We start from the raw sequence: 27,780 nt of genomic DNA, 5'->3' as shown, positions 1-27,780 counted from the left end.
CAAGTCCCCGCCGCACGGTGTCAGCACATCTACAGACATGTAAAGCTGGCAGGATGGAGGCGGAAAGCAGCAGCTTGGGGCCCAGACCCTCCTAACTGAGGGGGAGAGCATGAGGCCTCCCGACAGGTGACCAACTCGCCCTGTTCCAACACCCAACGTCTCTCATGGTGGGAAGCCCCTCAGTCCTGGGCACATGGGAGGGTCCCTTCCGGTCACACGAGACCTCCCCACTGGGTTTGGTACCACTCTCCCCAGTCATCCTGCATGTAACTAGTTCAGTCTGTTATGGCTGCAGGACACAAGGTAAGGATATGAAAATCTAGTGCATTTCTTTTATTTATTTAGGTGGGGGGAAGTAATTAGGTTTGTTTATTTATCCTTATAGGAGGTACTGGGGATTGATGCCCAGGACCTCATGCATGCTAAGCATGTGCTTTATCACTTGAGCTACACCCTCCCCACCAAAAATCAACTGCATTTCTAAAACAACTAGAAAATGAAGTTGAAGAAAAAAACAGCATTAAGAATGACATCCCAAACCATGAAATACTAGGGATAAGTTTAACACAGTAAGTAAAAGATCCACATACTGTACGATTACAACTAATGACATTTGGAAAAAGGCAAAAAACTACAGAGACAGTAAAAGGATGGGTGATTGCTGGGGGTTCTGGGGAAGAGGGAAAGGGGTGGATGGGGGAGCACAGGGGGTGTCAGGGCAGTGAAGGTGCTCTGTGTGACATTGTAATGGTGCGTATGTGTCATTACCCATTTGGCAAAATCCACAGCCTGTACACTACAAGGAGGGAACCTTAATTTAGGTAATAACAACGTCTCCATATTGGCTCATCAGTTACCACACGTGCACTGCACTAACGCAAGATGTTAATAGGGAAAACTGGTGGTGGGTGGATGTGAAGAATACAAGGGGAACTGTGTTTTCTGCTCAGTTTTTTCTGTAAAACTGAAAATATGCTAAAAAATAAAATTATTAACTTGAACAACAACAGAAATAGCAGGTGAGTAAAACCACCCATCATGAGACCTGGGCGGCACTGGTGCCTGTGCAGGACGCAGCACGGGGAGGCAAGAGCGTGAACGAGGGACCAAGGACAGGAGGTTCCACGGCGGTGGCAGGTGATCCCCGGGCACGGCGGGCCCGCGTGACCCGGCAGCTCAAAGTGGAGGGCTCCCACCCACTCTGATGGGGGGTGAAGGCTGGGCCCCTGTGAAATCCCCACACTGTCCACCCGGGGACAAGAGAGACGAAGGAAGCCAAGGGCCAGATACACGTCGGGGAAGGGCACAGAGCCCGGGAATCGCACAAGTCTCAGAAACTGCCTCTCCACATTTTTTTTTAAATAAGACATGGAAACAACAGAAACAGAAACTCTGTGAGATTAGAAAAGTTACCCTGCCCCACACCTCCCTCTTAAATTTAAGGAAAAGGAATTTTGTCTAAAAATGAGTAACAGCAAAGTATCAAGGTCAAATCCCACATTAAGCCATAAAAATAAAAAAGAGGAGAATGACAGCCGCTACAGACAATGAAAGCACCAGAAAGATGCGGCCACAAAACTAGCTGCCCTTGTAGCTTGTTAATTAAGAAAATGACATATGATATAAAAGAACAACATAAATCAGAATTTTTAAATGTAGAAATTAGGTAAAAGAACTTGGGAAAGAATCAGAAATTAAAAAATAATTTCGCTAATGAAAACTGTATTGGGTTGAATGGTGCTCCCTTTTACCCCAAAGAAAACTATGTCTCTGCTAGCTCCCAGGATCTGTGACTGTGACCTCTTGCAGATGTAACTAAGTCTCTCAGGATGGGGAGATGACTCTGGATTATCTGGGCGGGCTCCCTGTGGAAATGGCAGGGAGAGCGAGGGGAGGGGAGCGTGAGGACGCAGGAAGGGGCTGGAGTGATGGGGCTTCACGCTAAGACAGGCCGCGGAGCGCCTGGAGCCGAGGGAAGGAGGCGGCGGCAGGGAGAGGACTGTCCTCCAGAGTCCTCAGAGGGAGCACAGCCCTGCTGACACCAGGCTTTCGGACTCTGGCTTCCAGGACTGTGAGAGAATCAGTGTGTGTTGGTTTTAAGTCACCCAGGCTGTGGCATCTGTACAACAGCCCCAGGACCCCTGTACAGCGCAGCCACACAAGAAGGGGCACAAGCCCGAATGAATGTAACAGGGAAAGGGCAGGTGAAAGCAGAACACTCAAGCCCAAAAGGAAAGGAACAGAGTAATAAAAAAAATTCCAAGGGAAGTGACAAACGCTTAGCACTCAGACAGACAGCAACTCCAACTATAGCTCATAATCTCCCCCAAAGGAATGATCATGAATGTTATGAAAAGATTCGTGTAGTCACCGTCTTATTTTAACAGTTCCCAAAGGGAAACAACTTTCTTTCTCAAAATAGAACTTTAAAAAATCTCTAAATTGTTTAAGGAGTTTATTTTCCCAATTTGACCTTGGTTTTCTAAACAAGCTGGCACCTTAGAATAAGGCACATCCTATGAACTTGTGTCTATTGCCAGATTAACGGCGGTACATTAATACTGTCATGTCATAATGACGTTCTATTAAATTCTACCACTTAAAAAATGAAAAACGTTCATTAACAATGACATTAATCTTTGGACAAAGCGGCCTTTAACAGAACTTACTTTTATGTATCCTAACATTGGAAGAGCTTGGTTGGATAATCTCCTCGGCATGTCTACTTCGGGATTAACATGGTGTCGATCAGGACAGATCCTTTCGTTCCTGAAAAAAACAGTAACAAGATTTTAAAATCAGAAAAAAACATTTTTTTGAACATAGCTTTTAAAGTATTCTTCAGGAAAATTAATCTATAATCAAAATCAGAGAATTTGTATTTCAAATGCTTTAAAGTTAAGTAACCATTTAAAATCCCTTAGATGACACTAACCACGTGTGAGTACGTGGAAAGGGGTCCTAAAATTTGACACTGTGTAAACTTAAAGGACAAAGTTACTGCATTATTTCTCTAGACATTCTTAAATGCAGTATGTAAATGAACACAAAGTACTTCCCAAATAAAGATCTTGAATCAGAAACACATCACCATAACCCACAACAGAGGCCAATTAACCTCTAAACCAGGAGCCATTCTGTGACCCAAACTGAGAAACAGTTAAAGCTTCAGTTTTAAAGGTCCGTATTTTACTTAAAGGCATAGTGGAAATTGCTGCTGATAACCTATTTAATGTACCATAATTCAAAATAGTTAATGTCAACAGTTATCTTAAAATTAAGTTCAATCCAGTAGACATCTATCAGACATCCACCCAGTCCCAGAGGCACACCCATCAAGTAGAGTGATCGTGTCTGGATCCCCGGGAAGGCGCATGACTGTTACAATATCCATGCCTCCCAAATTGATTCACAGAATCAATGCAGTTGTCATTAAAATTCCAGCAATGTTTTTGAAGAAACTGATAAGCCTATTTTAAAATGAATATGGAGATGCGGTAGATTCAAAATAGCCGAAACAATCACAAAGAAGAGCAGAGGTGGAGGACTTATGTACCACTTCCCAAGACTCACTACCCGCTACTGTACTTAAGAACGTGTAGTGCTGGTGAGAGAACAGACGAACAGACCAGTGTAACAGAGAGAGTCCACAAACGGACATTGTACTGTCATCTGGTTACGTCAAAGGCACCAACTCAGTTTGAACACAATGATGTTTTAAATACAGAATGCTGGAGCACGAGATTATTCATATAGAAAAAAGTAAACCTTGCCCCACATCAAACACTGTATACAAACATTAAGTCAAAATAGATTATATGTATAATCTAAATGTAAAATGCAAATGTAAAATGTAAATAGCTAAATGTAAAAGGTAACTCGATAAAGCTTCTAGAAGAAAATACAGAAGAATGTCTTCATGACCTGGAGATAGACAAGGATGCTTGGAAACAGCAACCATAAAACACGTCATCAAAATTAAAAACATCTGTTCAGTGAAAGACTCTTAATAGAGTAAAAAGGCAAACCACGGGCTGGGAGAAGATATTCTCAACGCAGTTATATCTAGAATAGACAAATCACTCCTACAAACCAAGACACAACCCATTTTAAAAATGGGCAGAAGACCTGAACAGGCACTTCACAAAAAGAGGATGGTCAAGTGTCCCACGATCATATAAAAAGACATTCAGCATCATTAATCATCAGGGAAACACAAATGAAAACCACGACGGCTTACTCCCACACTGTCATGAATACTGAGTGTTGGTGAGGATACGGAGCCATTCAAACTCTCTCACGCACTACTGAGGGGTCGTGAAGTGGCCAACCACCTCGGCAAAGCTAAACACACGTCTAGCCCATGACCCGGCAATCCCATTCCAAAGTAAATACCCAAGAGAAATGGGTGCGTATTTCCACAAAAAGCCACGTACAAGAACCCACGGCAGCTTTGTACATAACACACCTCACAGGCCCATCAACAGGCGTGTGGATACACACCTTGTGACATACTCACACAATGGAATTCTGAGCCACAAGATAAATAAATAAAACACCAATATGTGCAACAACATAGATGAACGCCACAGACAGTAGGTTGAATGTACTGCAACTGCATTTATAGAAAGTTCAAAAACAAGCAAAATTAGTCCATGTTGATAGACATCATGAGGGTGGTTACTTCTGGAGGAAGGGAAAATTGGGAAGGGCAGGAGGGGTCTCTGAGGGGCTCCCGCAGAGCCTGGTGGAGGTTTACACGGCTGCATACGTATGGAACAAGCACCAAGCTGTCAATTTATCATCTGTGCATTTTCCTGTATGCCGTATTTCAATTAAAAAAAAAAGATGACTTGGGAGGGAGGGTACAGCTCAATGGTAGAGTGTGTGCTTAGAATGCACGAGGTCCTGGGAAACAAAAAGAAAGAAAGAGGGAGGGAGGGAAGGAAGGAGGGAGGAAGGAATAAATCTAGTTATCTCCCCCTCCAAAAAAAAAAAAACACATTAAAAAGATTTTCAAAAGATGACTGGCTTACTTGCAAAAACCAAAAGCCTTAAGATACGGACAAAGAGGCCTTCTGGCTTTTTTATCTTCTTTGGCTTCCAGAATCCCCGCAGTAAACTCATACAGCTCTGAAGGGATCTTGGCATCTGCTCGCTCCAAGTAGTGCAGGACACCAACTGCGTGGCATGCGTTTCTCTCCGTCAGCAGCAAGACAGATTTGGTTTTTTTATCTCCCTGTTCTGCAGGAGAACCCTTAAAAAAGGGGGTAAATAAAGGAAATGGATCATCCATCCCACTCTAAACAATGAAACTTTGTGGACTCTGAATTTGTCACGACATGGAAAATGACAATGGAATGTTAAAAGGTAGTAAAAATCAATCAAACCTGTTCCGTTAAACTCTGAAAATGATCGGACATGCAATACAGGCGTCCACCAAAAATTCTGGGCGAGGAAGGAAAGCTGAAGTGGATCACACAGGTGGCATCAGTGATGGCCAGAAGTGGTACACAGTCATCTGTTAAGGCTGGAGAAAAGGATTCCGACAATTTCCAACAGGGCTGGACTCTTACTTACTGCACGTGTTTTACAGAGCAATTCCAGGAGCCACATCTCAACACATTTCTTTATTGCATTTTGCTTGTTAGATGCAAAGAAACTTCTTTCCCATTTTTTTCTTTCACAAAATTCCAAAGCCCAATAGTTAAAATTCCAGAGAAAAGTGGTCCCCTTTTTAACTTGAAAAAATGCCTCTATTACAAATTAAGGCTGTCCATGTAGTTTTCACTTATTTTACACATTTTGACTTTTATATTTCCAATATTAAGTCTAACAATCACTTAGGACAAGTTTCATCATAGGCATACATACATATGTGACAGTGGTCCTTAAGCTGGAACTCCAGGGAGCATGTCTACGCTAAGGGTTCTGCCTACTGCCCTGAGACCCGGCAGACACCTGGATCCACCTCAACGTCAGAATCTCAGTCGAGGTGAAACTTTCACTTTGAAATTAACTTTACTAATAGATTCTCAATAAATCTGGGAAATGGTGAGAAATTTGGGGAGGGGATAAGTAAATGAAGACATTAATTCCTACTAGCTCAGCCTTCTCAAAATACAAGTAGAAATTAAGACACTTACCTAAAACAATGTGAGAGCCATAACTTAACTTCTTCTTCCACTGTTCTAAAACACTTTTAAAATTAAAAGCCATTTCTTTATGCATCTTCAAGCAAAATATGGAACTGCTCTCTACTACCTAAAGACGAAGCCAAAGAGGCTGGTTCACACTCCGGAACACATTGCTTGGAGACAATTTTCCATCAATACTTATCAATATAAACCATTTAAAATTATCTGTGAGGGTATTACCACTAACTCTCAGACTGAGGTGATTGCAAATTTAAATAAATGTATTTTCAAAATTCTATAGTTTCAACCTAAAAACTTGCTCCAGTGAAACAAACATTATTTTGCTAAAACCATTTTCCTTCCTTTTACAATAACGGGTACATACATATATGTACACATATATATGCCTGCATGTATGCACGCTTACCTACACAGGTGTCTGCAGGCATATGTACGTGTATACACCACATTTATGGCGCCACTGTCAAGAGTGGCTTTTCCAGTACACCTGCTAGTTTATTACTGCGGAAAGTTGGATGCACAACCGTGCCTTTTATTTTGTATCTGGCCTCGTTTCTCCGTGCTAGTATTAATTTACACACAATTAGATTAAATACACCTTTAACCAATTCATTTGGCTTTTCTGGCTACATGATGATCTATTTTAGTGTTACTGTCTCTATTTTCTTAAACAGAAGTACGGTACAGAAGATGTTGCCACTTCTTCATGAATCGACTTCTCTTAATGCTCCAGCAGGACAAGGTATAAAGCACTGTTCCCCTAGGGGACCGCTCTCCTGGATGCGGAGGCTGGCCCCACCCACCCACCTGGTCCCTCCTCTCAGCCAGGCCCCCTGCTGTCCCTTGTCACTGCCACCACTACTCTGTGCCACAGCCCGTTCTGATGGTTGCTGAACTCATAAAAGTTTATTTCCCTGTCAAATATTTAACTACCCTGGTAACTCTCTAATGATAAGATTCCACATAGTTTAAACAAACAATAAGAATGTTTAATGTGTGGAAGGGCTCACCTTACACACTACTTCTGTTTCAGCTACAGAACAGGTGAAGATCAAGGTCTTTTGTGCCTGACTTGGAATGAAATCAAGAGTTTGGAGCAAAGTAGAGGTTTTTTCGCATTCCAGGCAAAGGTGTACTACCTGGTAATAAAATGTAGTCACAGTGTGATTTTTTAAAAATGTTCAATGTGCCCCAGTTTTACTTTTCATAGGTAAGTCATAATTTTAATAGAAGATAAGGTACAGGAAACCGATATAAATACACAATTACGTTTCTGCGTATGAAATTAACACTATATCCTTTTAATATGAGGCCATGAACAAAGGTCACGGGCTCGTGTTCCTCAGCCCCTGCCGCCCATGCCCACGCCCACCACCTGCTGCACATCGCCGTAGAGGGCAGCCTCCTCCATGGCCGTGATCACGACGTAGGGGTCATTCATGAACTCTCTGATTAACTGCTCTGTATGTCGATCCCAGTGAACTCCAACTGCAACAATCTGATGTGGAGCAGATTCCCTTTCTTCAATGTCAATATTTTTTTTGAAGTTATCTAATATAGCAAACATCTGAAAAATTAGTACAATTAATTTCATTTTTATTTCAAAGTAGACTAGTAATCAGTTGGACAGAACATAAAAGGTAAAGAATGTATGGTTTCTGTTCTCAGAATGGGGAAGGAAGGCCTTTAAACATAAAGGCAAAGAAAAAAACTAAAAAGGAAAAAATGTTAAGTACAGACAAAATGAAAACAAACAACATCTGGGTAAGTATGTGTAACACAGATAACAAAGGATTAACATCCTTATCTAAAAACTTCTACAAACCAATGAGAAAAAGACGATCCCAGAGAAAGAAAATCAGCCAGGGAAATGAACGAACAGCTCACAAAGGAACGGGCACAAGCAGACAGTATGAGTTAATGCTCAGTTCAACAAAGTAATCAAGGAAACAGAGATTAAGCAAATCAGATGCCACGTTTAAATCCTAGCCTGGAAAAGAAAGCTGGACTAAGGTCCCCTACTACCAGGGGTGCTCAGAGGGTGGCCTGGCAGCCCATGGCTTAAGGGAGTGCCCATCGGTCTATGCTTTCAGAAAGGCCACTGCACAAGGCACTGGTTCCAGATATTACTTTTGCAAATAAGAACTGAGACTTTCGAGGAGCTCAGAAGCTCTGCACAGGCCCACACGGTCAGTAAGCAACAAGGCTGGGACGTGAACCTGGGGCTATCACCGCTCCCAAATGAATGCTGTGGGCCATCATGTTACACTGCTTCCAACAAATGCCTTAGAAGAATTCATAGCCGTTGATCCATTGATCCCCTTCCTAGGAATTTATTCTAAGAAAAACATGTACAAAAAAGATGTGTTTCTTCAGACACACACATATACACACAAATGATGCTAAATGTCCAAATATAAGACAATTATAAAATAAATTATGCTATGCCCAAAGGATTCACTACTATGGCTGGTAACAATCGTGCTGGAGAACCATTAGTAGCAACACTCAAAATGCTATTTACTGAAAAATGCAAGTTGCAAACTAACACATAAAATAAGTTCCTGACATTATTAATTATATGTATCAACAGACACAAGAATTACAAAAAAAAATTCTAAAATAGTAACAGTGAAAATAAAACAAAATAGTAACAGTGTAAGATTATGGATGACGGGGGTTTTTCAAGTGGTGTTCTCGATTTCTCAAATTTTCTAAAATAAAAATGATTGCTTCCATAACCAGAAAAATATTAAGAATTTTAGAAAATCTTCCTAGGAAAAGAATTTTTGCTCTTCAAAGAGAACTTTAACGTTGGGAAGAAAATTCAGATAAATGTTCTTTCTTCTTAATTATAGAAGTTAAAGGGAAAAAATTTTCAGATTAACCGGCTTCTTCCCAACTCGACAAATTTCCTACTTCCTAAAAGCAGCGAAGATTTTAGTTATGCATATATCTGAGTGGTAACAACATCTCAGTGAATGCCATACTCACTTGCTCGTTGGCTTCAGAGAACAGTACTTCCACCTCATCCAAAACGAGGTGACAGAGTCTAAGGAATAACAAGCTTTGATACTGGAGAAGCCTCAGGAGGCTGTGGGGTGTAGTAATAATCACATCGCCTACATTTGAAAAGAAAAAGCAATTAACATTTTAGGTTTCCCACAGGTTTTCCTAACATTGCCTTTGCTAAGGTTCCGCAGACTTTCTAGAAATGCTTTCTAACGAAATAAAAACCTGTTTTTCTTGCTTGGGTGGGTGAGACAGGAGGCCTGCCCGGGCTAACCCTGTCACTGTCTGATTGAACACCTGGGCTCCCACAAGACTTTCAGGTTCTGAAAGGCAGGGGGACAGTTTTAGTCAACATCTAACAAACAGAAGGTCTGTAAATGAATAAATAGTTGATAAACGAATAGACAGTTTTTTCAGTGAAACAGATGTGAGCCAAGACCAAAGCTTCACCACCCTCAGGGATCGGGACTTGGAAAGTGAGGTCTGGACTAGTGACGGCTGGCTGATCGCACATGGGCCCCGTGTCGGCGGCAGCTCCAGGCCTGCCTGAGCGGGGCCCACGGTGTCCTTCAGGGGAAACCAAACACCCTGGAGAGTGCTTACACCCTCTTGGAAGCTTCAGATTTTTGGCTTCGTCTTTGTGGAGTCCGACTGTCAGCAACATAGGATGCAGCGGCCTGGAGGATGTGCTGTAGTCTCCCAGTAATGCAAAAATAAACTGGGCCTTTTTCCAGCCGGGGCATACGATGACTGCCAGAGGCTGCAAAGACACAGAGATTCATGTAATTCTGGACAAAAGTTAGGAATCAAAGACAGTATATGCACAGCACGCATGAATATCTCCTCGCACGCAGGAAGCAAAATGCACGTTTTTGCTAACATCACTGTCATACAGGTCAGGGAGGCTCAGCAGAATGGACATAAGCACGCTGGCTCGCATTTTGCTAGGACAAGTTTAACGACGCACAAGTATTAAGTCATTTAGTCCTTAGAGTTCCCTTATAGAGTGAGGCTGATTACCACCTCGTTTCACAGATGAGGAACCTAAAGCACAGAGAGGTGAAGTCAGTTGCTCAAGGCTGCACAGCTATGTATGGTATAGCAACAGGATTTACAGCCAGGTAATCTGGCTCCAGAGCACCTACTCCCAAGCACAAGGATGAACTAACAGCCTCCTAAAAGGGGACTTTAAAAAGGTTAACCTCTCTTCCTTAGGAGATGAGGGTTCCTACTGCACCACCTGAACCCTGCTCTCCACTATCCCACGCGTATCACCTGAAGGTGCACTGCCTGCCCAACACCTTCCTGGACACACGGCCTCAATTAACTCAAGACAAGAACGAGTCTCCTCTTTCTTTGATGCAGATCCAGGCAGCTACCAGCTTCAAGGGCTCACACCTAAATGCAGGTTGACTGCGGAGAATCAGAAAAAGCAAGATGGACACAAGGGGCAAAACCCAGACATCCCCTTCTGGCCCCGCCAGGGTTCTACCTCAGCACAAGCTGCGGCTCACCAGCAGCGTTCAGCTGCTAACTTACTGAGCAATAGAAATGAATCCATCATAACACAGCCGATGCAGATTTCCAGAGGGAACTCATTAAACTACATGGCATAATTAGAAAAATAAACCAGTATCTTTCCTAAAATGAAATTCTAAGTGTCTTTTAGTACTTCCATTTTTCACCTAATAACGAGTGGCAGAACTATCTGTATGTAGTGTATCTTTCGAGATAAGCCCAAGACAAGGGTCTCACACACGAGTTCACACGTGAGTTCACCTAGCAGCCGAAGCCCAGCAAAGCAGACGTCACTCCCCCACCACCATTTGATCCTCACACCCGGTTTCTCTCCTTTCCATCACCCTTCTCAGCTATTTTCCAATTCTTACACGTGGGAAGAATAAAGCAGGATTATAAAACAGTGTGGGGTGCTGTGAAAATAATTTATAGAGGACAAGATGGCAAAAAACTGAAATTTGAATCCCATTTCTTGTCACACTCGTCAGCTTTTAAGAACTTTTACCAGTGACTTCTCATGAGCTTAACGCTCTCATCTATCAAACACTGAAAACAATACTGTGGCCTGACCATCTTAAAGGGCTGCCATGACAATTAGATGAATCCAATCAATGAAATAATTCTATAAACTGTATATTCATCCCCCAAAAGCCAGGATTCTCCTGTCCCAGCCGATGGCCCATAACTAGGGGCTCTCGACAAGAACCAGTGACTGTGTTAAGAGTTTCTCATAGGACAATTTCTGCCCTGCCAGTTTTAATGTAACGTATGCTTTACCAAAGGTTAGGTGTCAAGATATAAAGTAAAAATGTAATCCATTTTATTGCAAAACAAAATTGTCTTCAACTTACTCCGTTTCTGCTTGGTAGTGACTTGTAGCAGGCCCCAGTTTGCAAAATTGTAAGCAATGGTGGAAGGTACAACAGAGGATCATTTCCACAATGAGAAACGACCACCACATCACAGCCACGTGCTATGGGAGGCCAAGAGTAAGACTCAGTGTGGCTGGGTCCCGGAAACTTATTCCTTTGAAGAGCCTACAAAACAGCAATCACAACCAAAACCACAATAAAGCACAGAAAACCAACAAACGCCTGCTCAGCGTTCACTTGACCCCAGTGATGAGTACACACTGCTCAATCTGGTATTTCCCAAGACCTAACTTAAGTCCCCCTGAATCTTTTCTAGCACCGGACTCCTGCTCAAAGGCTCTTGCTTTTCTGGGCTTCAAACTTAAAGGATCTAACAAGCAGCCTGTTGATGGACCAGGTGCTTAAAGCTCACCAGAGCAAGGATGCAGCTTCTCCTCTTTCTTCTGATAATCCGCTGATGCATCAGCTCCACTCATAAAGCTTTTTAAAAACCTGCCTTCGCTTGCTTATTTTTCTGTGTAATTTGTCACCGAAACCTCCCAAATGTTCCACAGAGGAGAGCTGTCCATCCTCACTAGCTTCCAAAGGGCTGGAGCCGTCAGCACCGTTCTCTCTGGGGAGGCCCTGGACCCAGCTGCCATCCTGGGATCCTCCTTCATCACCCTTTTCTCTGCAACTTTCTCGGTTGACTTCCTTGGTTTGGTGGAGAACAAGTTTTGGCAGCTTCTTGACAAAAGGGTACAGAGGGAAAAAAAAAAAAAAACTGAGACTAGAGCATGTCTGAAAATGTTTCCGCTCTACCCTCACATGTCACTGATGGTCTGAGTTTAGACCTCTATGTTGAAAATAACTTATCACCAGAATTTCGGAGCCAGGGTTTCTCTGAAAAACTGTGGAGAAGCTTGAAGTCATTCTGATTCCTGACCCTGCTGCGGGACCAGTTTCTTCTTCCTGGAAGCTTTCATGCTCCCAGAATCCCAAGTTTTAGATGCTTCACAGCAACACGTCTATTCGCTCGTGCTCCTTCCTCCGTTGTGCTGGATCTGCGGTCGGCAAACTTCTAATTTTACAAAGTCATATCCACTAAGTCTAGGAAGTGTTCATGTGTTATTCTTCTCAGAATTTTCTGCCCTCTTTCGTTGTTCTTTCTGGAAATCCCATTGAGACGTGAGACCTCAAACTGACCCTCAAATTCTCCCCCCCACCCCATTTCCATCTCTTTGTCTTTTTGTTCTACTTTCTGATAGTTAGCTTCTATCTTACCTCTCACATCTTATGTTTTTTTATTCCTATAGCATTTTGAATTTCTAACAACCCTTTTTCTGGCTGTTCCTTTTTTACAGGACCTTGTTATTATTGCTAAATCCACGCAGTATCTTCTCTTATCTCTGAGGATATTTGTTTTCTTTTGCTCCTTACATTGTTTCTTTCAGAGTTTGTTCTGGTCTTTGCTTTGTTTTGTTTTTAAGGGGAAGGTTTTCTTCCAGTGTGCAACAATCCCAGATGTCTGTTCACATTGAGGAGGACCCTAAAAAGCGGTCTAGATCTGCAGGCAGAGCAAAGCTCGCCACCACGTGGGAGTCACATCACTGCAGGAAAACAGGCGGCAAGCAGGCATTTTTATTTGCTGGGAGGATTCAAAACAGCATCACCTGAACGTCATCCTCCAGGGCCATTCAGTTTCTCTGAACAGAGCCCCCAGCCCCCCTTCTGAGAACCTGGCTGTGGATGTGCAGGAAGCAGGCTGAACAAGTTCACGCCCTTCCGCACATCACTCCTCCCTCAATGTGGTCAGCCATCTCGGATGCCTGTTTCCATCTTCTAAGAGCCTGCAGGAATTTCCTGTCCACTAAAGACTTTGCGCTCATTCTATTCATCCTTGTGGTTTTATTTTCCTTTATTAAAAAAAAATACTTGTTTTTATATCAAGAGGGAAGTAGATCTAAGTGAAACCACAGGGCTATAATAAAGCAATTTTGAAAAGAATGCTAAGTACACTCTAACTGCCCTGACAATTTTCTGTTCTTTCTAAGCCCCCTTCCAGAGGCACACCAGAAAACCCATTGCAGAAAAGCACTTAGGTTTCTCTGCAAAAGAATTACACACTTATATAAGAGGTTAACCTGGACTTACGAATAAATGAGGAATTAACACAAGCTTAAAAGAGAACTCCAAAAGCAAAGAAATTATACAAATGTAACCTCGGAACCGTTTATTAAAATCTTTCTACGTTAAGACAGGTCAGCACTCCTCCACGAGTCTGGTCTGAGCACCTTCACCTTTCTCAGGTCTGCAGAGAGTGGCGCCGTGTCAATGGATAAGCAGGGCTGGATCTTGTTCCGCAGCACCACCAAGGGCTGCCGGGAGCCCGACTTCAGCTTCTGCAACTAAGATCGCAGGCGTTAGACACCTCTGCCCTGCGGTGTTAGCACAGCACACCAAGAGCGATATGGAGGTTTGATACAAGAAGATACAAGAGCTTGATTCCAATGTAAAAACCTAGGTTTATATGATTATCAAAGAAACCACCAAAGCTACCAAAATGAAAGCAAGAGCATCCATCACCCAAACAGAAGAAGGGCCACGTCTCTAAAGCCATTAATTCACTAGATAATTTCCAGAAGGATGGCATCAGGAAAAGTCCTCCACGTAAGAAATTTCTCATCTAGTGGGAGGAAGATGAGGAGTTTAAAGAGTAAACAGTTTTCTCTCTTTTTTGGGGGGAGGGGGAGCTACAATACCTGCTGCAGATCAGAGATTCCATCAGCTCTCAAAGGATCAGGATTTAGAAACTGCAATAATCTGTAAAATAGTTAAAAGGGTAATTTGACTTTTGAAAAAAAAAAAACGGTTCATTTTAGTTCTTCCTTGACAGAGGCAAAATGAACTATCTATCCCAAGACATGGCTGCGACATTACTGCTCGATCTGTTTGGCCTTGTCTATTGCAGCACAAGGACCGTGGTGGTCTTGCCAGTCCCGTGCTGCCCCTTCCCCCTCTGAGCCCAAGCTGTGGACAGAGCATCACCAATCCCAGGACCACCTTCTCTGGACAAGGAGAAAGGCTGCATGATCACGAGGTCATCTCACGTTTCTTCAAACAAACCCATTGTCTCCTTCCTTTTCTGCTGTTTAATTCTGAACACCTTCCAGGTTTCCTGGAACCCACAGAATGATACAGCAACTGATGTCGCTTAATCAGGGAGTTCTAAGTCAAGGGTATTTAGCTGAAAGAAATGAGCTGCATGGATAATGCAAGGTCTTTTACTCCTAGGAAAATAACCTCTTGTAGTACCACAACTTTCAGGTACTAGGGGGACAGATGCCCAGGGAGGAGGATGTCAACTCTGGTGCATTAACAGCCACTCCCAGACCCATAGGCTCCATGGCAGCATTCAGAGCCCTCAGCCCTGGATATGGTGAGGAGCTCCTGCTCGGGGAGAGGATGGCACAGGGCCACAGAGTGGCTGCAAGGTTAATACCACCTCCCCAGTCATCCCAGGCCAGCTGGTGGATACAGCAGGCCTAAACCACTTATGAACTGTCTTAAACACACTGTCACTCTGTGGCTTCTGAGCAGCCGTAGTTACTCGGAATGTAAGAGTGTTTTTAGGTTGGAAGGGAAAGAAATCATAAAAACTGGTATGAAAATATTTTGTGTATTAAACAAGTATAAATTGAAGTTATCATCCTATTATTAATAACCTGTAAGTGAATACTTTGTGAATCTGGCAGGACAAAACCAAACCAAACCCCCCCACTTCCACACTGCAAATAATTAAATAGTTTCTCCAGCAGGAGGCAGACCTATTTAACATCGGAAACTGGGAAGCAAGCTAGCACCAGCCCATATAAAACCAACAGCCTCAAAAGATCAACTGTATCTAATTTGTTTCATAAAACTGCTCAGGCTACCAAGAGAAGCGGGAGGGGGAGGATGACTGTTTACAGCGGAACAAAGCTTCAAACAGGAAAATCAGTGAATGGAAAAGAAGAAGCTTCAAAGCCTACAGAAGACACTGTGTATGAATATATTTACTTACTTTATGGGAATGCAGGTTTGAAATTAATAATAAAGTCATACATAAATTCTTCCTGCTTATAATTTTATTACAATTATTTCAATAGAACATTTAGGCCAAGAAAAACCCCATACTTCACACAGCCATTCTTCTCATTGTGCTCCCTCTTCTCAGCCAGCCTCAGCGGCTTTGCAGGTGGCTTCTGATAGGAAGCACTAGAAAGAAATCAAAAACCACTTATTAAAGCCTTTAGAGCCCATTCACCCCAATCCTGAAAATATGTTTACTTTCTGGGAGAAAATTTAAGAAGTACCACTGAGGAACAAGTTGATTAACTGAAGCACATTTTGCGAGAAGTGAAGCGGAGCCCGAGTACGAAAACCGTTCTGCAGGTCCTGGTGCTGCCAAGAGGAAACAAGCCCACTACAGCCTCCCTCTACGAGCAACGCAGGACGAGGAACAAAACTACAGGGAGAGAAGTCAAAGCACGAAAGACCAGAACCGTGGAGCGTTTCCTGGCTGCCACTGTCTTCTATTCCTCGGTGTTCACCTGAGGGTGGCCCGAGTCGCAAATCTGTGTAGCGAATGTAGACTTCAAAACCCCACAGTCGCCGCCCTCAGTATCTGCAGGGGATTGGTTCCAGGAGCCCCTCGGGTACCAAAATCCGAGGATGCTCCAGTCCTTTGGTAACACAAAAGAACAGCTCTGACTCCGTATTAGATCTGTTCCTTTGGCTTTAACCCTGTGCCCTGTTTTCTAGGCTTAGTCTTGCTAGCTCTGCACCTTTTGTAAAAAGAACATTGCCTTTAGCCTGAAATATACAGGAGAGCCTATTCTCAAGGCTCTGACCATTAAGGATGTTAACACTTTTGCGCTTATATAAAGATAACAAGTTGCAGAATGGAAAATAACATTTGTTTTCTTAGAGGTTTACAGGGACACCACAATCTGACCCTCGTGGACAGCTGCAAGAACAAAGAACTCCAAGAACAAAGAATTCCTACACCAAGAAGTCTGCAACAACCAAGCACACCCCCCACCCCCTTTTTAGTATAAAAGGAACCTGAATTCTGACTTGAGTAGGATGGTTCTCCAAGACAGCAGTTGGCCATCCTCTCAGTCCACTGGCTTTCCGAGTAAAGTCATTATTCCTTGCCCCAACACCTCGTCTCCCGATTTACTGGCCTGCTGTACGGCGAGAGAGTAAGTTTGGACTCCGTAACACTTTGTAAGATGGTGCAGTACAGTCGGCCCTCTGTACCCGAGGGATCTGTGTCAGTGTGGATGCGTAGCCAGCGGACAGGGAGAGCTGACTGTATTTCAAGCCAGAGAACCAGGAAGAGAAGCCTTAGACCAGGGTGTAAGAAATTCTACTTTCCTCTTTCTGTCTCCTGGCCCTGCCCCCCAAGACCAGCTCTGAACTCGAGAGAAAACCTCTCCCTCCCTCTAGGGGAAGCAGGTAATGGGGACTGTATGAGAAAAATGTCCATCTTCTTCTCTGATTTCTCTGGCTGTTTTGCTCCACAAGCAGCCCCAATCACACAGAACTGCATGGCAGCTTCTCCACAAGAAACCATCTATCTGATCAGAGGAACAAGGAGAGGGAGCATCTAGAAAATGGTGAATGTGGGGAATATCAAGGGGGGAAAAAAACAGCTGGAGGGGAGGGGGACCCTCTATTTCTGTTTATGACCCAACATAAACCCCTAAACCCCCTGGGGCTCAACCCAAGTCGAGCACGTGCAGGACAGACCTGAAGCAGCGTACCGAAGATGGGGAAACGGCACTGCAATCACCACCCACAGCAGGGGAGACCGAACTTGAGGTCTGAACCTTCAGGGGGTGATGACCTCCTGCTAAAACTAACAGCAAAAACAACAGAAGCAGCGCTCTCCAGAGGATTCTAACAGAAACAAGAGTCGCACACCATAATATTCAAAACATTCAGAATACAATCCAGAAGTACTTGTTCATACAAAGAACCAGAAAAACTAGATGGACTGTAGAGGGAAAAGGCAATGGACAGGTGCCAACCCCGAGATGGCTGTGAAGTGGGGATTATCCAACACCGTGAAGTAGGCATTATAACCATGCTCCGTAAGACAAGGGAAGGTGAGCACTGCTGAATGGAGCAATGAAAGCTCTCAACAAAGGAATATTAAAAAAACACATGAAAATTTCAGAACTGAAAAATAAATAAGAAATTCACTAGATGGGCTCAACAGCAGAACAGAGATGACAGAAGAGACAGATTAAAGATAAATTAGAATTATTAATCTGCAGAATAGCAAGAAAAAAAGAGGTGAAAAAGTGAACAGAACCTCAGGGACATTTGTCTCATCGGAGTCTCAAAAGGAAAGGAGAAAGAGAGGGATGCAGAAAAAATATTTGCAGAAAGACAGCTAAATGTCACGTACCAAATGTGATGAAAGACAGAAACCTACAAATGAAGAACTCCAAAGAACCCCAAGCATAAGAAACATGAGAGAACCTACAGCAAGGCATATGATATTTATGTTGCTCAAACCAGCAATAAAGAGAAATTCCTGAAAGCAGAGGAAAAAGCCATGTTGCAAACAGAGGAACAAAGCAAAAAGACAATGACAGATGTGGCACTGGGAGCAACATGAGCAGGCAACGGTGGACTGACATCTTTAAAACACAAGGGAAAAAGAACTTTCAACCTAGAATTCCATACCTGGCAAAGTTGTTTTTTTTTTTAAATGAAGCTAAAATAATTTTTCAGACATACAAAAGCTGAAAGAATCACCAGCAGACCCACATACAAGAAACAGTAAATGAAGTCCTGCAGGTAGAAGGCAAATGATACCAGATGGAAATATGGATCTACACAGAAAGTGAAAGCATTGATGGTAATAACTACATAGGTAAAAATATAAGGTATCTTTTCCTGTTATTTATTTAAGTCCCTCTAAAAGAAAGCCAACTGTTTAAATACAAATGATAATAGAGTCCCGCATTTATAACAAATGTATAAATAAAATGTATGACAACACTAGCATAAGGTCCTGGAGGGGAAAAACAGAAGCATCCTAATTTTAAGGTCTTACACTGCACGTGAAGTATGAAATAGTACACCCTTTCTGTGGTTTCGTTAATATCACTGACATGTCTTGATGAGGACAGGGTTACAGTCAAAGTCTTTGATGCTCATCTTCAAGCATGTAACAAATGATTCTCTGCTTTTTACTAACTTGTACTGCCAGCTGACCCACATTTACCTGTTCTTTACATCAAGACAACTTCATGGGACCTTACAGAAACAGCTTTGTCCGACAACATCACCGGAAGACTCTAGAACCACTACCAGCTTTTGGTCAACATGTGCTACTTAGCCAGTTGTCACAATATTTTTCTTTTAAATTAATATACGTTAAATCAAAACTCCCAGGGCCACTCTTTTTTTGAAACTGAATATTTTCCTGTCATCAATCTTACAGAACACGCTGTAAGACAATGTATTACGCTGACTTTTCACATCATACCTTGCTGCTGGTGTATCTGGATCAGCATATATGGTTATGCCTCTTTTTGACGGCCAGTACACTGAAGATTTCACATACTGTAAAAAAAAAAATTGCAGAAAGCATATGCATTCTAACAAGATACATATTCTTGAGGAATCGAAATTCCATTAGAGTTAGTCTCACAGACAACCATCCCAGATAATGTTCCGGCAACACGGATACAGAGAGACAAAGAACTGGGTGATCATGCCACTGCTGTAACCACTGGGTTGTGTCTGTCCAAATAACAGGCAGCCGGCATTTCAGATAACCAGTATTTAAAACGTCCTCCAATTACTTTTACCTGTCTTGTCGAAGGGACTGGAGGAACAGGTTAAAACTTGAACTATCAGAGTGTCCCATAATCTCCGATTTTTACACCCTTGTTAAAATGCGAATATATACCCAATTGTGTGGAGAGGCCAGCAGGCCAAGAACAAAGTCTTGACAAGAGGGGAGCTGGAGTTACTCTGTTATTCTGAAAGCGATTTAACGTGCAAACTTATATTTTCGTGAATGAAATCATCGTAGCCATATGGTTCCTAGTAGATTTTAAAGGAGAATATTCTAAAATGAACATTATATGAACTTTATATTTAATGAACATTTACAAATACAACCTTATTTACATCTTTTAAAGAGATGCACTGCTGGTTCTTTTCAGGTGTTTTTTTAGGTGAACTCAGTGAATCCGCATTACATTTTATAGTTTTACCTGCAAAATAAAAAAAGTAATAAAAACTATCTTAGAAAACATTATTAACTAGAAAATAGGACAAAGAGGATTATATGAAAAAAGTACTACCATAAAAATTTTTTTTAATCTCAAACTCCCAATTCACCATAAAATCTTAATACATAAAATTAGGGAATAGGGCTTTGTATTAAACTTTACTTGAGGTGATTAAATTTTAAAATCTTATTTCAACCCTCATTATTTAAAAAAGTTGAAAAAAATTCCTTTACTGGCTTAGTAAGAATTAAACATAATTCCCAGTTTGGCAGACTCTACTTTTCAACACCCACGCTCTTCTTACAATGTGACTTTCACACGTCTCCCACTGAGAGATCGGCTCATATTCCGTTCTCAGAAACCTGGATGGAGTTATAAACAAAGAAGTGGTGCTCTGTGACTTCTAAAGCTAGACTGCAAAAACATCATATATTTATGACCTGCTCTCTTTGATGCTCACTCCTGAAACCCAGCCAGCACGCTGTGAGGAAGCCCAGGCAACCACAGGGAAAGGCACAGGTGTTTCAGATGACAGCCCCACCTGAAGTTCCAGACAAAGCCAGCATCAACTGCCAGACATGACCATCCTACAGGCTTAAATCTGACTTTTGAAAAGTGACAAGTTTTTTTAGTGAATAACATGGATAATCAAGCTGGGTAGTTACACTTGGATAAAAATTGAGGTATGACCTCAAAGAAAAGAACAACAAAAAAAGCTCAGTCCAGCTATCATTTATTAGGGAACAACATAGGCAATCCTGGAAAGGTGCTCCCTGTAAGTCTCAATTAAAGAAACACAAATTGAAATGACGGGGAATACTTTTCACCTATTAAATCACTGAAATAAATAGCTGAAGCTGCAAATGTATGATGATATTGTAAACTGGTCTAATCCTTCTTTACAGTAGTTTGGAGCCTAAGTAATTTGCACCTGTGTGACCTGGGGTCTGGAATTATGTCATCTCTTCAGGGGAGGACCTTACAGCCAAAAATACAAACCCTCATCTGGAGCCAGGAGTGCAGGCAGTAGATGAAATTCACCAACGGAAAATGTCCATACAACACGAGCTTTCAAACAGTATCTCAAGTAGTTCAGCGCAGTTGTAAATGTTTTTATTTAAAAAAAAAAAAAAACCCACAAAGGTTTGTGAAGGGGCGGAGATTCACATTTGTGGATATGGAGATAAAAACAGGAGTCTGAAAAGAAGCCTAAAATAAAACCATTTAAAATACCCAAGAGATAAAGAAGGAATAGTATTCATGAAACAAAACAGGTAAATATGAAAAGAAAGGCAGACATAAATAAAAAGAACCAACGAGAACACTAAGCAGTAAGAAACAGCCACCATCAAATTGAAAACTCAAAAGATGAGGTAGTATTGGGCTAGAAGCAAAGAGGAAAATGGCAGTGTAACGAGTTAAAGTAAAGAAAACCTCTCAGAAATCAACTTAGAGAAATAAAAAGAAAATGCAAAAAAGCAGCTAAAAAAAATGGGTGATAAGTAACGAAATGACTTAGCTATGTCTAATAGATTCGGGAGGAGGGAGAAAAAAAAAATCTCTGAAAGCATTAACATCTAATACTTTTCAGAAACTCAAGTTAGACCTGAATTCTGTAATTGAAAAACTCCCAAGTGTTAACAGAATAAATTTTGAACCACTCACTCTTAGACACACTGTAAGGAAATGGCAGAATATCAAGAATAAAGAGAACATCTAAAAAGTCATATCAACAGAACACATCAATTACTTAACAAAAGAATAACCAACAGATTGACCGACAAGAAGAAAATGAAGTACCATCTTCAATGTTGAAGGAAAACAACTAAGAACCTAGAATACTGTATCTATTTTAAATAGCACCATATTTTAACATACACTACCCCTTGCCCCACAGTGAAAGAACTACTAAAATATGTACTTAAGAAGAAAAATAAACCAGCAGTGCAATAATAATCCTAATTAACCAACACTTTCTTAGTGCTTATTATGTATCAAGAACTCTTCCAAATGCTTTGCATGAATTAACTAATTGAATTCTATGTGACAGGTACCAGAATTACTTTATTGACTCCTCTATGGTTCCTGTGTGGTATAATTATTTCTTCCTTTTTCAGAAGAGGAAAATGAAGCACAGAGAAGTCAAATAACTTACTAATGTTTATTCGGCTAATAAAGAGCAGATCTGGAATTCAAACCAAGTAGCTCAGTTCCAAAAAACTTAAGAACTGAATGCAAAATATTTATGTACAACAAGTTAAAACTAAAATTCTAGACAACAGTGAGAATAGAAATGGAAGGGAAGGTTTAGAAAAGAAAAGGTAAGGTTCCTGACGTAAGAAGGATAAATATTGATTACCTTGAAACTTTGTTAGAAAGTCTAAGCATATAAAAAAAATTAAGACTAAGAGGAATGAAATGTGATATATAAAAGCATCAAGGAGAACAAGGAAAAAATGCTCAATTCAAGAGGACAGGGAAAAAGGGCCCAAGAAAAATCACGGTGAACTGAAAGACAAAATGAGATGATAAAAATAAGTCCAAATACATAATCACAATAAACGTACCTTATTTGCTAAAAAACAAAATCATAGGTGGCACTTAAGAGTAAGAGAAATGGAAACTACCCTCAGATACTATTTCTCACTTGCAAACAAGAAAATCCAAAAACTTGAAACACTCTCTGTTGGTGAGGCTGTGGGCAAACAGGCACAGTGTCTTAGATTCCTGGTGGGACACCAGGATGATATGGCTCCTATGGACAGGTACCTGGCAACATATTTCAACATCATCATTTGACCCAGAAATCCTTCTCCCAGGAAATCTACCCAAGAGATGGATCACCACAAATGCAAAATAACACAGTGGGAACAACAGTACACTCACACGGAAAAAAATGACAAAGCTGGATATTACCTCACATCGTTAACTTCAATGGATCATGGAAAACTAAATGTAAAAACCAAATGTACAAAACACAAGGATAACAAAGATTTCCTAGACTGGACACAAAATCGTAACAGAAAAAAGCTGATGAATCGAATTTAATCAAACTTAGAAACTTTTGCCCTTACAAATATACCAGTAAGAAAATGAAAGGCAAGCCACAGACTGGGAGAAAATTTACTCATGATACATACACCTGACAAATGGCTTGTATCCAGAACATATTTTTAAAAACTCTCAAAACTTCTAATAACAAAAAACAATTTAAAAAAATGGCAAAATATAGACTAGTAGGAATTTTACAAAAGAAAAAACACAAACTGCTAATAAGCACATGAAAACAGGCGAAACATCATAAGCAATCAGGAAAATGATTTTCAATCCAGAAGTCAATCTCTGCTAACGCACCGAGAACATAAGAGGGCAGAACACTCGAGAGGCATCTCAGGCATACACAAACCAACACACCTTCTCCTTAAGAAGTAAACTGAAGCTGTGCTCTAGCTGAACAAGTAAACCAAGAAAGATGATGGCACGGGACTGGGCGCACAGGCTGCAACCCCAGAGAGCAGTGAAGAGTTACATGGGAACAAGCGCTAAGAGGGAGACAGAACAACATCATGTACCAGAGAGATTCGGAAAAAATCTGAGTACCCAAGTCACCCATAACATTTGAAGAAATAAATGAAATAAGGGTAGGGAAAAATGTTTATGTTCTTAACACCGCAAAGGCAAAGGTGGCATTTAAACAAATGGAGCAAAAACTCCAACGGGGGCTGAACTGTGCACGTCCCACTCTAGAGGGAGAACAATTAGCACATGCAGTGCAAGTCAACATTACTTCAAAGGAGAAGCACTTAGGAGGAAGGGCTGGGGGAAGGCTGGGATGGGACTGGTCTGAGCTCCAGAAGACTTTGCCTGCTGGAGGAAGTGTCTGCACACTGCCGACTGCTGCTTCCTGCACTGACCAGACAGGTCAGATCGTGCAGGTTATAAACCAGCTGTCTGCACCTGACAGAAGAAAGATGTACTGAGAAAAAGGGACAATTTTAGAGATACGGTAGCACAGACACTGCTGCTTCCAGCCAAGACAAAGTCACAGGGACTGAACTTAAACCCTTTCAAATTGAAACAAGTATGAAACCAGACGAAACATATAAAACAGTGCTTTTCAGATCCTAGGTATCACACAGTGCAGGACAGTGGTCTCTAAGAGGGGGGAAAATGAGATGAGTACTATGATTGTCCGGGCTTACTGTGTAGACAGAGCTTCCAGGATGCAGGGACGGGGGGGCCCAGATGGAGCCTGGCAGTCTTCCTGAATCAAGGACTCAGACATGACAGTCCGAAAAGGCCAAGGTGGCCTGAGTACAAGAGAGGACAGAGCAGCAAGGAGAGCGAGCCGTGACAGTTCCCAGGGTCACTCAGTCCACCCTCTACTGAAGGGGCCAGCACACTACTTCCATAAAGGGTCAGAAAGGAGGCACTCACTGCAGGCTTCGTGGGCAGGATGCTCTCTGCTAAACTACTCAACTGTGCCACTGCAGCACGAGCACAGCCACAGACAGCACATAGATGAACCGGCACGGGTGTGCTCAGGAAGACTTTATTTGTGGACACTGAAATCTGAAACTCCATGTAATTTTCAAATGTCACAAACTATTCTCATTCTTTAGATTTAGACCATTGAGAAATGGACAAACCATTTTTAGCCTATGGATTGTACAGAAACAGGTGACAGGCCAGATTTAGCCCTTAGGTTGCAATGTACTGACTCCTACTCTAAGATAATAAAAGCCCTGATTTTTAGCTGGGTACGCAGCAGTCCAAAAGAAGGATGTCTCCCCGACCGACCTTCCTCCCCACTGACATGGCCACATGAGAAAGCTCTGGTCGAAGAAATGAGAGCAGAAGCACTGTGTGTAACCGCTGGGTCTTGTCTCCCTTTCCTCTTCCTTCCAACTGGCTGGACTGGAGACAAAGTGATAGATCATCGTGGACACGAGTGTAGCAGCAAAACCCGAAGGAAGCAGGGTCAACAAGACAGAAAGAGCCGGACCCCAAAGACCTTCCTGTGCTTGTAGGACACACTGGGGAATTAAACTTCTCTGTTGTTTCAAAAAGGGACTGGGGAGGGAGAGGGGGAAAGAGAGGGAGAACTGACTCATCAAAACTGGTAATGTATTGTGGGATTTATTACACGCAGAATTAAAACACGTGGCAACAACAGAACAAAGGTGGGCAGGGAGAGAGGAGATGGAGGTACACAGCGTAAAGCTCTCATACTCCCCAGGAAGTGCCCCGAGAGCACTCAAAGGCAGAATGTATTGGGTTAACATATATACTACAAACCCTAAGGCAACCACTAAAAGTACAACATAAAAAGGTTTTGCTTATAAGCCAACAAATGATGTAAAATAGAAGTGCAAAAGGTACTTAATCTAAAAGAAGTCAGAAAAATCAGCAAAGGGAACAAAGAACAGATGGGACAAATAGAAAACTAATAGTAAAATGGTACTTTTAAACCCAACCACATCAATATATTACATTAAATATAAATTACAGAGATTAACAGGTTGGATAAAAAACGCAAGACCCAGCTTATATGCTGCCCACAAGAAACCTCCCTGAACTATAAAGAGACAAAAAGGTTAAAAGTAAAAGGATGGAGGGGGAGGATATCACTCAGTGGTGGGTATCATTCAGAGTGCATGAAGGACATGCTGGGTTCAATCCCTAGTACCTCCATTAAAAAAAAAGAGAAAGAAATTTTTTAGAAATGCCTTTAAAAAAAAGTAAAAGGACAGAAAAATACACACAATGCTAACATTAATCAAGAAATCTGGGGTGGCTACATTAATATCAGACAAAGAAGACTTCAGATCAAAGAATATTAACTGAGATAAAAGGGTCATTTAATAATGACACAGATCAATTCATCAAGAGTACAAAAAATTCTAAACTTCTGTGTACCTACGTAACAGCTTCAAAATATACGGAGTAAAAACTGATAGAACTGAAATAAAACAATTGTACAGTGGGAAATCTCAACACCTGTCTTTTAGTAGTTGATAGACTAATTACCAAAAAAAAAAAAAAAGAAATCAACAAAGCGAAGAGCTGCACCACACTAGCAACATGACCTAACTGACATTTACAGAACATTCTATGCAACAACAGCACAATACACAGTCTTCTCAAGTACACACAGAACCTTTTCCAAGGGACCATGTTCTGGGTCATAATACAAGTCTCAATACATTTTAAAAGGTTCAAGTCATACAGATACAAGATACCAAATTGAGAATCTGGAACAACTTAAGGAGCCAATAAAAATAGACAACATAGGTAGAAAAAAGAAAAGCGATTAGAATCACCAAGAAGAAATAAATGCTATATAGTCTTATATTTACCAATTTTACATATTAAAACTCAATTTAACTTCCAGTGTCTATTCCAGCAGGTAAGGAGGCTGGAAGTCACCACTTCATCCTAACACCAAGGAGAAAGCTAATCAAACTGAAAATTACCACCTCTTCTTAGATCTGACATAATAATGAGGTCACAGCAAACCACTTCCCCTACATTTAGAGAGACAGACGGTGGGGGAAGACGGTGAATCACAACTGATGTGAGCAGGAGTCTCCATGGGAACCAGCAGTGGAGCAGGAAAATCTCAACTATAATTGACTGACTGCTGGAGGCTCAGTGTGGAAAAGTAAGTTAACAATTTCAGGGGCCCTGTATACTTTGAGTGAATTTTATCTACTGCAATTCTACCAGGTTCTCACAATAAAGAGCATAAAGATCCCCTTGGGGCTTCCGGTTAGGGGAAGGGAAAGTTAACCACTTTGAAATGTGCCAGAGCATTCTGTTCTTTACAAGGCTCGCCCTCAGGAGAAACTAACCAGAGCCTAAACTTACTATTGGGGTTTCATCAGAAAATAACCACCTTGGGGTAAGGGAAATACCCAAATCTACCTACCTCCTTCAGCCATCCTGTTCTTCCTAAGGCAGTAGAGGTGGAGGACTAGAGGTCCCAGCCCAGGGCGCAGGCTTGCGAAGACAGAGAACTAATCAGAGCACCACAGGGAGCTTCCCCACCCTCTACACCTTACCACCATGTCACTAAGGCCTATCTACTGGAGTTCCTTTCACCCAGTGTATCATGTCTGGCTTTAAAGAAAAAAAGGCAGACTGAAAAGCAAAAAACAAAAAAAAAAACAAAAAAAACAAAACAGGATAGTCTGAAGAGACAGGGCAAGAATCAGAACCAGAGTCAGACTTACTGTATAACCCAGGAATCCCGCTCCTGGGCTTATATCCAGAAGGAACCCTACTTCAGGATGACACCTGCACCCCAATGTTCATAGCAGCACTATTTACAATAGCCAAAACATGGAAACAGCCTAAATGTCCATCAACAGGTGACTGGATAAAGAAGATGTGGTATATTTATACAATGGAATACTATTCAGCCATAAAAACTGACAACGTAACGCCATTTGCAGCAACATGGATGCTCCTGGAGAATGTTATTCTAAGTGAAGTAAGCCAGAAAGAGAAAGAAAAATACCATATGAGGTCACTCATATGTGGAATCTAAAAAACAAAAACAAAAAAACAAAGCATAAATACAAAACAGAAACAGACTCATAGACATAGAATACAAACTTGTGGTTGCCAAGGGGGCGGAGGGTGGGAAGGGATAGACAGGATTTCAAAATTGTAGAAGAGATTAACAAGATTATACTGTAAAGCACAGGAAAATATACAAAAGATCTTATGGTAGCTCACAGAGAAAAAAATGTGACAATGAATATATATATGTTCATGTATAACTGAAAAATTGTGCTCTACACTGGAATTTGTCACAACATTGTAAAATGATTATAAACCAATAAAAAATGTTTAAAAAAAAAAAGAACCAGAGTGATATATGGCAGGGATGTTGGAATTACCACACCAGAAATTTAATATAACTATGATTAA

The 27,780-nt window shown here is 41.6% G+C and overlaps 1 protein-coding gene across 1 annotated transcript in view; it reads right to left on the bottom strand.

Annotated features, from left to right (window-relative positions):
• The window catches only part of TDRD12 (tudor domain containing 12), a 70,906-nt gene that overhangs the window by 14,748 nt on the left and 28,378 nt on the right, over positions 1 to 27,780 (bottom strand). The window contains exons 10-23 of the mRNA XM_064489209.1: positions 19,730 to 19,824; positions 19,089 to 19,165; positions 15,716 to 15,796; positions 14,302 to 14,362; positions 13,840 to 13,947; positions 11,540 to 11,725; positions 9,774 to 9,930; positions 9,153 to 9,280; positions 7,534 to 7,725; positions 7,169 to 7,297; positions 6,147 to 6,264; positions 5,391 to 5,530; positions 5,037 to 5,257; positions 2,670 to 2,769 (exon numbers count right to left, since the gene is read on the bottom strand). Of these exons, the coding sequence (XP_064345279.1) occupies positions 2,670 to 2,769; positions 5,037 to 5,257; positions 5,391 to 5,530; positions 6,147 to 6,264; positions 7,169 to 7,297; positions 7,534 to 7,725; positions 9,153 to 9,280; positions 9,774 to 9,930; positions 11,540 to 11,725; positions 13,840 to 13,947; positions 14,302 to 14,362; positions 15,716 to 15,796; positions 19,089 to 19,165; positions 19,730 to 19,824 (1,793 nt within the window). The remainder of the gene's footprint in view (positions 1 to 2,669; positions 2,770 to 5,036; positions 5,258 to 5,390; positions 5,531 to 6,146; positions 6,265 to 7,168; positions 7,298 to 7,533; positions 7,726 to 9,152; positions 9,281 to 9,773; positions 9,931 to 11,539; positions 11,726 to 13,839; positions 13,948 to 14,301; positions 14,363 to 15,715; positions 15,797 to 19,088; positions 19,166 to 19,729; positions 19,825 to 27,780) is intronic.

This window comes from Camelus dromedarius, chromosome 9 (genome assembly GCF_036321535.1).
Source record: "Camelus dromedarius isolate mCamDro1 chromosome 9, mCamDro1.pat, whole genome shotgun sequence".
NCBI classification, from domain to species: domain Eukaryota; kingdom Metazoa; phylum Chordata; class Mammalia; order Artiodactyla; family Camelidae; genus Camelus; species Camelus dromedarius.
This window is presented reverse-complemented; position numbering and strand designations above follow the sequence as displayed.